Genomic DNA, 13010 nt, shown 5'->3' with positions numbered 1-13010 from the left:
TAAAAAAAAAATTGCAGACCTTCTGAAGACTTGTAAGGATAGTACAAAGAACTCCCTTTAACCCCTTACCTGGATTTATCAAATGTAAAATTAAAATTTAGGTTGCACATAGCACATGTAATTTCTGTTAATTCTATAGCCATTTATTGTTCTCTATCTCAAGCATTTACCTAGTTTCTGAGGATGAAAAGATGAATAATATGTGATCCCCTTTTCAAGGATTTCACAGTAAATTAATAATTATGACATTACTCTGAGCATAATATTGAAAGTATGCATGCAGTATAGGTGTACTAGGCGAAACTGTCCAGGGCATGAGAACATGGAGGGGAGAAGGAAGGAGGAGGCCTCAGAGGAGGTGACCTCTGAGATGGATTTTGAAGGCACGTTCTGGTTTGTTAAAAGTTAAAGCCGAGTCAGGCTTCTCGGGCAGTTGCATCAGGATAGGCTTGCTCATTCCTTCTGAGGTGGTGGGTGTCTACTGTTCGTTAGACACTGTCCTAAGTGCTGGAGATTCATTAGCGAACAAAACAGATAGTCATCACTCTCGTCGAGTTACATTAAAAAAATTGTGTAAATTAGTTTCAAGTATACAGTACATTGTTTAGAATCTATATAGTTCATAAAACAATCCCCCCAATTGATCCCTCCGTCCCCTGGCCCTCCACCTAGCCATCATATTAATTCATGCTAACTGTATTCCCTCTACTGTGCTCCCCATCCCCGTGACCAACTATCAACTACTAAATTGTACTCCTGTAACCCTTCGCCCCGTTCTCCCAGTCCCCAAACCCCTCCCCTCTGTCCATCACCAAATTGTCCACTATATTTGTGAGTCTTTCATTTAGTTTGTTCGTTGTTCCTTAGATTCCACATATGAGTGAAATCATATGGCATTTATCTTTCTCCATCTGACTTATTTCACTCAGCACAAATAACCTCTAGGTCCATCCATGTCGTTGCAAATAGTAAGATCTCATTTTTTTTAATGGCTGAGTATCGTCGAGTTACATTTTTGAGTTGGGGCAGAGAATGAGGATGCAGACAAAAGGAACTAACTAATTAAATGATGTCTCTACTGACAGGAAGTGCCACATGGAAGACTAGAGCAGGGTTATGGAATGGGGAGTGATGCTGGGGTGCTGGCTGTTTCATACACAGCTGTTAGGGAAGCTCTGATCAGGCGGCTTCTGAACAGAAACCCAGTGTGGCCTGAGCAAAATGTAGGAGAAAGAGTGTTAAGAGCTGAGCTGAGGGAGGCGGAGGAGGTGGGCTAGATCATGCAGGGCCTCGGAGGCCATGGCGAGGGTCTGGGATTTCATTTTGAGTGAGAGGGGAACTGTCGGGGAGTGTCGAGCATAGCATGGCCATAAAGAGAGTGATTTAGAAGGATCACTGTGGCTGCTGTGTGGAGAAAAGCTTGTGGAGGTGGCAAGGACCGCCACCCAGGCCCAGGAGTGTCAACGCCAGGAAGGGTTCTGGGAACCGATGTGGGGTCAGTGTTGCTAGAGACGTCAATGAAACTCGAAGGGGAGGCTGGAGTTAGGACCAAGGGAGAGGCCACATTTCAGAATTTACTGTGTCGCATCGAGGGTACAGAAATTGGTGTTGGGCTACATGGTCACTGTCGTTGCTTTGGTGTAGTATTTAATGGGGGAAAGGTGAATAGCGGGCATCTACTAACCATTTGGCCTTTGGTAAAAGCGTTTGAATATACTAAAAAATCTTGTTGGCCTCTTACATTTGTTTGCAAGTTCTAAAAATGAGCTTACTGCAACATAAAGATTTGTTTTCTAACCTTGCTATTGTCTCTATCTGCCATTTCCAAAAATAATGTTAAGACTTGAACTTTCTTGTTAATTGTGCAGAGGAACAACCAACCTTATATTCCCATTGGACAAAAATGCTGTGCACAATACATTCAGACGATGGCCATTCGTTCCAGAAATATAGTGTCTTCCGTGGGCCAGGAACTGTGCTAGGAGTTGGGTATTTGGTATAAAACAAAAGACAATAGTCTTTTCTCTTATAAAACTTATATCCTAGTGGGAGAGACAGCTGCCGAACAGGTTATTATGTAAATTACAAGTTTAGAAAAGTGCTAGGAAGAAAATAAAAAAGGACCCTGTGAAGGAAACAAAAGGATCCTATGGTAGGGAATTATCTGGGTCAGGGGACTCCACTAAGAAAGGGTAGTTTAAAAATGTTAAAACTCTATTCTTAGGTAAAACAGCTAACAGTTCTCGAGTTTGATTTAGACACTATTGTAATCACTTTGCATATAAGTATGTGGTTATTTAAAGACGGCGACACTTAGACACTGAGGTCAGGACTCGCCCAAGGTGATAGGGTATTAAGTAGTGGAGTCAGGAGTCAAACCAAGGCAGTCTGGCCCTGGGGTCCATATTTTTTACCCCTATGCTAAGCTGCACTTTAAGAAGAAAGCCTTTTTGAAGAGACAACATTGAAACTGAAGGTTAGACAATGATCGTGTCTTTGTGTCCAGATATGATTTCCAAGTGGCCTTGTTTTTGTCTCGACATCATGGTTAGCGTGACCTTCTCCGCTGTCTCGTTCTGTGAGATCGTTTGCGTCCACACGGGAGCACTAAGGTCCCGCTCTGCAGCCAGGCCCGCCCCTGACAGTCAGGCCCGCTCTGCTCTTTCTCAGCCCGTCTTGTAGGTGTCGTGCGAGATACACGGTGAGGGCAGGTGGGCAGGTGAGCAGGGTGGAAAGGCGAGTGTGGGATGGCAGTCTGGGTTCAGCTTGCGCACGGGATGTGGCGGGGGTCCCAGTCAGCGCAGGCTTCCTGGAGAGGGTGCCGTTAGAGAACGTCCTCAAGGAGTAGACATCCTCAAGGAGTAGACGCTGGCCGGGCATGTCTGAAGGCCGCCTTTCTGAGCCGAGTGGGCGGGAAGTGTGAGGGCGGGGAAAGGAGAGAGGAGCTGCGGGTAGTTCGCCTGGCTGGAGCCGGACTGTGGATGTGAGTGGGGGAGCGGGTCAGCGCCGAGGCGGGGAGGGGAGGCGGAGCGGGATGAGGCTGGGATGGTGAGAAGGGGCGGGGTTGTGGAGGATCCGCATGCCCTTCCCCTCGAAATCAAGAATCAAGTTCATGAATCCTCACCACTCTACTCAGAGCAGAGCTTTTCATAGGAATTATAGAATTGAACTTTACAATGGCTTTAAAAGGCTTATAAGGGTTTCAGTTCCTTCAACGACTTGTGAGGAATACAGCCATCAGCTCCTATTCTCCCAGCATGAGTTCGTGGGGAACTAACCGAAGGATTTTAAGAGACGTGTACTTTTGGCTAAATCACTCTTGCTTCAGTGTGTCAGCTGATTTGGAGGTGGGGGGTGGGGGTGCGGGGGGACAGGAGGGAGGAAACGCGGGCTGGGAGACTGTCATGTTGACCCAGGTGAGAGATGGTGCGGGAGACATATTCAGGACAGGTACCTGGACCGCAGCAGTTTCCGCTGTCCTGGAAGCAGAGCCAGCACGATGGGACCTTGTAATGCCCTCCCAGCCCTGCGACTGTAGTTGATTGGTTCGGGGTTAGCACCTAACACAATATGGGCAGTCAGAGCCCTTTGCTGGGACTTTTGGATTTGGGAACAGAGAATAGTCTGCTTCCTCTAGTTGTAGAAACTGTTGGATTCGGGGCTAGATCGTCACTGGAAGCCATATTCCCATTTGTGTAAAAGCTGATCTCTGATGAAAGTAGATGAAGCCAACAGAGAATGAGAATTCTACTGGCATTTGAGGCCCGGTGGCACCCAACTTTCCCACACTATGGTGTGGGAAATAAACCAGTATCCTTAAAATAAATTTTGCTTTGCATAAGCTTCGTTAAGTTTGTCTCTTGCCCTGTTAGGAGTCTTAATTGGTGTAGATGGTGAAGACTCAAAACTAGAGCACTGAGACTGGAGTTGGCTGATCTCACGTTAGGATGTAAATTGGACAGAAAATGGTAACTTGTTCTCCAGAGAGAGAAGGAGATGCTTCGGCAGAATGAACATGGGAGTGATGTTCACAGTGGAGACAGCACAGTGAGCAGAGACGTGTGGAGCAGCGGGGCAGGTGGGGGCAACTCCGAGGGCTTCTGCTGGGCTGGGCTCTGGGATGGAGCGGGGCTGGTACAAGGGAGGTAGGGGAGGCCACATCCGGGTGCCTTCCTGAGGTGTTAGACTCGATCCCGTAAGAAGTGGGAAGAAATGGAGTTGTTGGATGTCGCTGATGACTGTTAATACAAATCTCTCACTGGTTTCCAATGGTAAAAGTATCACATTTTAGAAAATTAGGAAGTAAAGGTTCTAAAGAAAATAAAAGTTACATGTCATTTCAGTATTTAAAATGCATATATTTTAAAGAGTTGAGATGCCATTTATACAGTTTTTTAGTTAAAATTTTCTCCCAGTTAATATATCACCAGCACTTTTCTGTCAGTACATATTTTGGAGACATTATGATGACTGTAGTATTCCATTGTGTGAATATCTCATAATTTAAGTAGTCCCTCCATCTCTAAGTTTTTTGTTCTTATGAATAAAATTGTATTGTATTTAAAATCTTTGTCCATGTTTCCTGTGTTTTTAGAATTGATTCTTAGAATGAAGTTACTGGCTCAAGTAACATAACTTTTTTTGAGGATTTTTTTAAAAGTAAGGTATTATTGTCTACGATCCCGTCTGATCTCGGAAGCTAAGCAGGGTTGAGCCTGGTTAGTACTTGAAAGGGAGACCACCTAGGAAGACCAGGTGCTGTAGGTGTTAAAAAAAAAAAAAAAAAAAGAAATTATAAGCTGACAAGGTCCTTGCAATCTGTAAAGTCAACCAAGGGTTGCCTTGCCTAAAAAAAAAAAAAAAAGGTATTATTAAGGCACAATTTACATACAGTATAAACTCAGTTTTGTGTTCAGTTTTGAATTTTGACAAAGTCATACAGTTGTGTAAGCGCCCCCACGTCAGGGTATACAGCAGTCCCCGAACTTCCCACACCCTCTTATACCCGGTTGCAGTCATTGCACCCCCCGCCTTAAACCCTGGCGACCTCTGCTCTGTTTTCTGTCCGTGTAGTTTTCGTTTTCTGGAATGTCACATCAGAGGAATCATACAGTACAATAGTTTCTGCCTTCCGGCCCCAGAGATGGACTTCCGTCTCACATGCAAACCACGTTCGCCCCAGCCCAAGGCCTCCCACAGTCTCAGCACATTACACATCAGCGCGGCGTCCGGAATCTCACTCGAATCGTGTCAGCTCAAAAGTTCTAATTCCCATTATCTAAATCAGGCCTGAGCGAGGCTCTGGGTACGGGAATAGGCACGATTTCTGTCCATCTGTGAACCTATGAACCTCAAGAAAAAGGTTCCGTACTAGAAAATACATGGAGAGGGCAGGCGTGGGGTACTGGGTGTAGACACATCTGTTCAAGAGGGGAAAATGGTGGAGAAAAAGGAGTCGCCGGTGCCTCGCCGTTTTATTAACAGAACAAAAGTTTCGAATTTTGATGAACTCTGATTTATCAGTTTTTTTAAAGGACCATGCTTTTAGTGTTAAAGCAAAGAAATCTTTGCTTAATCCAAAATAGGCTATGTTTTCTTCTAGAAGTTTTGTGCTTTTTGATATTACATTTAGGTCAGTTTCATGGTATTGTCTGTATTTGGTGCTAGGTATGGGTTGAGGTTGGTTGGTTGGTTTATTTGCATTTGGATGTCCAATTGGATAGAATAAAGTCCCTACTCTTTAGGAACTTGCATTCTAGTTGTGGTAGGTGGACACATCTGCTGTGCTTCTGATGGTGGTAAGTGCCATGGAGAAGGTAAATTAGGGCACGGGATGGGAGTGCGGGGCCCGCCGTGGACTGCGTGAGTGAGGCTGTTACTATTTAAATGAGATGGTCGGGTTAGACTTTCCTGATGAGGGGACTGAAGGACGTGAGGACGCTGAGGGAGCGGCCAGGCACACGTTTGGTGCAAGACCCCCAGGTGAAACGTTGGATCTTACCTCAAGGGCTTTGAGAAGCCATTGGGGGGCCTTGAGCAAGGAAGGATGTAATCCCACCCGGCTCTTCAGCCAGCAGCTGCTGGAGCAGCATCTCCTGGGAGCTCGTTAAAGATGCAGGTTGCGGGGCCTCACCCAGACCTGCTGTCAGGTCGTCTGAGGGCAGGGCCTGGGCTCCTGTGCTGTACAAAAGCCTCTAGGTGATTCCGATGCACGTGTCGGTTTCAGATCACTGAGGCTGCCTTGTGGGGGACAGACTGGGGAAGGCGCGATGGAAGTAGGGGGAGCAGCTGTGGTCTAGGTGAGAGGTCACGGTGGCTCGGACCAGGGTGGTCGTGAGGGAGAGGTGAGTAGTAACCAGATGTGAAATGTATTTTATAGATAGAACCGAAAGGATTTACTGCGAGGTCGAATGTAGAGTTTGAGAGGATGAGGTAAGTCATAGTAGTTGTGAGGTTTGGCCTTGGAAGATGGAGCTGGAGCTGCATCTACTGAGGCGGAGGAGGCAGCAGAAGGGGCAGTGGAGCACTTTTTTTTAATCTGGGGAGGATGTGGGGGTTGGATCTGGAGTTGGAGTTAAGACCGAGATGAGCGGCTGAGCAATATTCCATTGTACGTATGTTCTCAGCCATCAGAAGCAGCGAAACCCTGCCATTTGCGACAGCATGGGTAAATCTTGAGATAATCAGCTAAGCGAGATAAGTCAGACAGAAAGGGTTGAGAACCACCTGATTTCACTCATGTGGGATGTAAAACGGAAAGCAGCAGATGAACAGGACAAAAACTCATAGACACAGATGACAGTTTAGTGGTTACAACAGGGAAGGGGCGGGGGAGGTAGAACAGAGTGAAGGGGGCTGAATATATGGTGACGGAAGGAGATTTGACTTTGGTGAGCACAGTGCAGTATACAGATGATGTATTATAGAATTGTACATTAGAAACCCGTATAATTTTATTAACTAATGTTGCCATAACAAATTTAAATAAATAAATTTTAAAAATGACTAAAAGATTGAGATGAGTATGAATCTTGGAAAGAGAGGGGCAGGCATTTTGACAGCTGAGCTAGGGGGCTTTGCCTCCACTCCTGCTGCTGGAAGTATATTTGTACAAGTTAAGGTTAGTTTATTTTCCTAATCGCCAATTATGTGTATTTTATCTAACCCGCTTTTAACAGGTATTGGAATAAAGATAACTAGGTTTCTGTGAAAATGTCAGTCCTGATATCACAGAGTGTCATAAATTATGTAGAAGAAGAGAACATTCCTGCTCTGAAAGCTCTTCTGGAAAAATGCAAAGATGTAGATGAGAGAAATGAGGTAAGAGCAAGTTTCTGAAATTAAATTCTTCTCACAAATGTTTGTTGACTACCTTCTATGGGTAGGACCCTGCGAAGGGTGAGGGCGAATAAGTAAGACATATGTAGTTTTCACCTTTGGTGATATTGTTAGAAGAAATTACATCATGATTTCTTTAATTAAAAGTACTTCAAATTCCATATTTTTGGAATACATTTGAACTAACATAAATGACTGCATATTGAATTTGATTTGTGATTGACCGTTTTGCAGGTGGAATAATCGATATTCAGGAAGTTTGATTTCTAAAATCTAAAATGTTTCTAGGAGGTTTTAGAGACTTCTAGATCCAGTTTTCCTATAAATAGATTGTCGAGACAAAATTAGGACTTGTCGAAATATTTTTTTTAACGGAGCCCCAGTTCTCTCTCTGAGTTGTTCATTCTACACACCTTGAGAATTTGAAGACCCGGCATGCTGTGTTCTTTTTAATAAGACAAGAAGTATGTATTTACCATTTTCAGTAACTTGTATTAGATATTTCTATTCAGCAAGACAAGTAAATAAAATATTGATTTTATTTCATCATGAACACCAGAGTTGCAACATTTCATGGATTAATAGACTTTTTATATGAATTTTTTAGTGGCAAGGTATGTTTTATAAAACTTCAGAAAAATGGTTTTGTTTCTTAAAACTGTTTTCAGTGTAGTGTAATTTTTTTTGCCAGTGGATAAGATGAACGAAAAGTGATTTTGGTGTTACACACATATAGGTGTGTGTATATGTGTGATCTTTTGTCCTTTTAGTCCTGATATATTATTTAAACCACACTCTGTGTTATGTTCTAACTGTATTGTTAGAGGATTTGGTTACCATAGATATCCTAAGATTTTTATATACCTTGTGGTAATCGCTTTTCAGAGCCTAGTATTGTTTATATTTCCTTAGTTTGAATAAAATTGCAGTGCTGAAAACAGATTACTAAAGCTGTGGTTAAAAAAAGTTTCATTTTCTCTGACTTTTACATTATTAGTAAACTGAAAACTTAAGATTTGAAAGGTGTTTCTAAATTTAAGAAACACGGTAAACATCACTTAACTTACTATTACGAAAACGTAAGTGTGGTATATTTAACTGGCATTTCAGTTAAAGTACAGCATCTTGACAAGTTCTCTTTGTCTTTTATGTTCTCCAGTGTGGCCAGACTCCATTGATGATAGCTGCTGAACAGGGCAATCTGGAAATAGTGAAAGAATTAATTAAGAATGGAGCCAATTGCAACCTGGAAGATTTGGTATATATTGAAATAATTTACTCATTTGTCTTTTTTGCTTTCCTTAACGTTGCCATTTCTTTGTTTTTAAGAAGTGATTCAATAATAATAGGTTACACATTGTATTTTAAGTTATATATCAGCTTTGCCTCATAATATGTTAAGTCAAGTTTTTATAAAAGGTCATATAGGAGAGAAATTTTTACTTTGAATGAGAGTTCTCAGCATTTCATGTTTTTCGTATACAGATGGCACTGGCCTTATAGGAAGCACATATACATAAAATTAAACGCCTGCCTAGTGAATATCCATGTGTGAGTCGTATTGTTATGTAACTTCCCTTAATGGTAACTTATCATTATAAATGTCATTACACATGATAATAGCCTGAAGGTGTGGTCCCTTCTGATATCACCTCTGCTGGATAAATTACTTTTCCAAGAGGCTTACTTTTCCTCTTACTGTCTCTTTGTTCTAGAAATTGTTTTTTAGAATCCAAGAGTTGCATCTGTTTTTTTTTTAATTGATGATTTTAATTGAATGATCATTTGAATTAAATTATACTCACAAATAAAAGTTAGGTTAGGATACTTGTGGCTTTTATTTAAAAAATAAAGGAGAATAGTTCCTTATCACATAGTTTCTAAACTCATCACCTGGGATCACTTTAGTTTGGTAGCCGTGAACATGCTCTTAAATCTAATTACAGTCTTGAATTTCAGTTCGTAATAGTAGTTGCTAGCCAGAGGATTAGCCTTGAGTTTTTGATAGTCATCTTTTCTCCCTTTTAAAGAACACAGTCTGTGATTAAAGTCCAATGACAAGCCCGAGCAAGCAGTCGTGAAACCATTTCTACAGCATCGCGGTAACACGAGTAGACAGATAAACTCCTACCAGAGCTTAGACTTCAGTGTCTTTTTAGAGTAGTTCAGAGTGGGTCAGAACGGGTCAGTGTGGTCTGATCGTTTGGTATGTACGTCGAATTTCCCCCCTCATTTTGAAATGTTATTTTTGGTTTTGAAATGGTACCGTCCATCCGTGTGTTCAAGGATAACTGGACGGCACTTATATCGGCCTCGAAGGAAGGGCACGTGCACGTCGTGGAGGAGCTGCTGAAGTGCGGGGCGGACTTGGAGCATCGCGACATGGTACGCGCGCTCGCTGCGCCGCCGTCGGTCCACGGGAGCCTTCCTGACAGTAGCAGATACGTGTGAGGTCGTGTGTTTTATGTGTGAGGTGATCTGATGATGACGTATTTGGGACTGGGCATGGAAACGACCCTCAAGAATGTTTTAAAACTTAGGCGATATAGTATACCTCTTTTAGAATGTTCTCGGTCTTCATTTTCAGTTGTTAGAGTTTAAAATTCTGAAATATTTTTAAAAACGCCTCATTACCCTTTAACATTCAATGTTTTAGAACTTATGAGAGAATTGTTTCCTTTAAGAAGAACTTTAAGAGGGACATAGTATAGTTTTAAAAATATTTCAGTTGTTTAAAGTCATAATTTTCAGAATAATATTTATAAATTTATTTAAAAATATAATTGTATTGAGACATGCCATCTGTACACATTCTAAGTTTAACGAGATATGATTCTTAATTATCCTGGTTCTTATTTAATCTTGGCATCGGCTTAAAGCATAAAGGTGAAGAAAGAGATCATTTCTGGCATATTTATTCTGCGAAATATTTAGTCTTTTCAAAAGTTAATTTTAAGAGTGGAAGAAAGGAAGGAATTGATTTGCTTTGATATATAAAACATGTATTACTTTGTCGGTAATGCTTTATGAAGTATAGGTAGTTCAAGTTTTTAAGAAATAGTAGCATTCTACCTTCTCACACTTAATATTATATTATATCCACTGTTCTCAGAACAACTCTGTGGTTCAGGGTTAATTTTGTGCTCAGTGTATGTAGCTCAGGAAGTTGGGACCAGAACAAGTGTTCTTTGCCTAAAGCCACCCGGCCGTTAAGCCGTCAGGCTGAGTTTTGAACCCAGAGGTCTGCCTTACTGCCCAGGCTTTCTCCCTTGCCATTCTTCCACACGTATTAGGGAGCCAGGAAGTATAACGTACACATTATGAACGTGTAAAAACTTAGTAAGATTTGTAAAAAATGATTTCTTAAGCTTTTTAGTTCTCCATAGCGCTTATTTCCCCACAGTAATCATCACAACACCTTTAATATTTAAAGGGTCTTTGTGTTTGGCTTTAAAACACTAAAAATCAGAGCAACGGAGGACTGTCTGTCTGCCTTAGTTGTTTTGTTGAACGGGCCCTAAGCTCAGAGGATTGGGTGGGTGGTCGCAGCCGCTGAGCTGTGGGAGAAGGCCTGGTCCCTGGGGCTCGTGTAAGGAGAAGGGGGTGACCACTGGGGGGTCATCTGGGGTTCAGGGATAATTCCAGGTTTTGCCGTCAGGAAGTCTGGTGAGGATTCTTGCTTGAGAAGACAGGTGCCGAACTACGGCTCTTGCTGTGGACAGTCGGTTCCAATCTTTTCATTTTGCAAGTTTGGACATAATTTTCTCAAGATAAAATTTTTAGCTCATAGATTCTTGCATAGGGTGACAAATTAAAGTGAGGTCATGGTATTAAAACAATTCTGAGCAGGCATTTTACAAATTAAAATACTGTGTATGTAAGACTTGATAAATGCCCAGCTCTATAATTTGACCTAAATAGATTATGTCAGCCTTTCCTGTCTTTCATGACCTTGACACTCGAGGACTACTCGTCTGGCGTTTTTAGATGTCTCTCAGTTTCCCGTGATTAGATTGAGGCTGTGTCTTGTTGGGAAGGCACTGTAGAGGCCGTGGGCCCTTCTCAGGCACCGGCTAGGTGGCTGATGTCACATTGAGCCACGGGCGATGTTAGCCTTCATCTCTTGGTTAAGATGATGTCTGCTAGGTTTCTTTGTCATCAGATTACTGTTTTTCTCTTTATATTTACTGGATATTTTGTGGAAGATACTTTGATACTACACAAAATACCGTGTTTTTGATTAAACTTTCATTTGCTTGAGCACCTACCAATGTATCTTGCATGCATAATTATTGCTGGGGTGTTATGATGATATTTCTATTTCCCTCATTCCCTCTACATTTGTTAATTGGAATTCTTTTACAAAGGAGAGTTCTCTCTGTCTCTCTGTCTCATATGTAAATATGTGTGGACTCGTGAATGTTTATTCTTTGGGTTATGATTCAGTTCCATACCTGTTTTGTTGCTCAAGTCGTCCATTGGCCATTGGGCACTTCTGTGCCCTTGTAAGATTAAGCACTTCCTTACTGTCTGGTACCAGAAGCAGCTTCAGGCTCAGGTTTATATCTTGCGCTTTCCTTGGCTTGTTTTCCTGATTATCAGCCCTGGAATCGGTTTTCCAAGGAACCTTGGTGCCTTTTATTGGAAAATGATATTTAGAAATCAGTATCTAGATGTTAGGTGTGCTTATTGCTACTGGGGTGTCACTGGTTGTAGTTATTCCCAGCGGATAGAGGTAGGAAATACATGTCTGTATACTAACTCTTGCATGTGCGTTTATTTCTGTAACTACCTATTGTATATATATTTTAAAAAGAGACTGGGTTGATACCCCCAGCTCAGTCCATGTAGCCTTCTCCCTCTCCCTAATTTGTGACTCTTCTCTGATGATGAGCAGTCTGGCTCTCATTATCTACACAGTACATTTGCTTATTTACTCCAGTCTGGTGTATAAATGAAGTAGTTCCAGAATTTCTAATCCACATCCTGAGAGAAACGGATTTCCATACTAAGTACAGTGTTTGTGTACAGTTCTTGTTTTTAACATTACAGTATTCAGTCAAAATATTGTTTTCCAAGGTTACCTAGGGTCAGTTGCTAAGTAATTATGTTATTATATGATTCATTTGTAATACAGTTAGATTCTGTCCCTGTCTGTATTCTATCTTTCCGGCCATTCTGGTTGACTGTTAAAACATTTTACATACAGCAAAATTCAGTCTTCGTGGTGTGTAATTCTGTCAGTTTTGGCAAGTACACAATATCATATACCCAGCACCACAGTTCTGTCCAGAAGAGTTCTGTCACTTCAGCTGAACCCCCACTCTGCCGCTTCATAATCAGCCCCTCCTCCTGCTCCCCAGACCCGGGGCGCCTCTGGTTTGTTTTCCCTTTCTACAGTTTTGCCTTTTTCAGATTAGGGCAAGTATTTTTTAAAACTCTTTTTTTTAGGCATGGTGAAGCAGAATCAGAAGGATTTATACTCTCAGAACCAAATGTGGATTGGTCCAGATACTGATTTTTTTTTAAAAAAAAGCCTTCGTTTCTTAGTATAACTGGATTATATTGGTCTCTTTTATTGAATCGCATTACAGCTAAAGAAAAAATTACTCAAAAAATTGCTTCTGTAGCGTAGAAAATAGAAAGGCATCATGCTGTGAATTCGTACTTGA

The 13010-nt window shown here is 41.8% G+C and overlaps 1 protein-coding gene across 1 annotated transcript in view; it reads left to right on the top strand.

Annotated features, from left to right (window-relative positions):
- The first annotated feature begins 7178 nt into the window (after window positions 1-7178).
- Window positions 7179-13010, top strand: part of KIDINS220 (kinase D interacting substrate 220) — a 77481-nt gene continuing 71649 nt past the window's right edge. The window contains exons 1-3 of the mRNA XM_023533601.1: window positions 7179-7320; window positions 8498-8596; window positions 9625-9783. Of these exons, the coding sequence (XP_023389369.1) occupies window positions 7213-7320; window positions 8498-8596; window positions 9625-9783 (366 nt within the window). The 5' untranslated portion in view covers window positions 7179-7212. The remainder of the gene's footprint in view (window positions 7321-8497; window positions 8597-9624; window positions 9784-13010) is intronic.

Source organism: Pteropus vampyrus, unplaced genomic scaffold (genome assembly GCF_000151845.1).
Source record: "Pteropus vampyrus isolate Shadow unplaced genomic scaffold, Pvam_2.0 Scaffold105, whole genome shotgun sequence".
In the NCBI taxonomy this organism is placed as follows: domain Eukaryota; kingdom Metazoa; phylum Chordata; class Mammalia; order Chiroptera; family Pteropodidae; genus Pteropus; species Pteropus vampyrus.
This window is presented reverse-complemented; position numbering and strand designations above follow the sequence as displayed.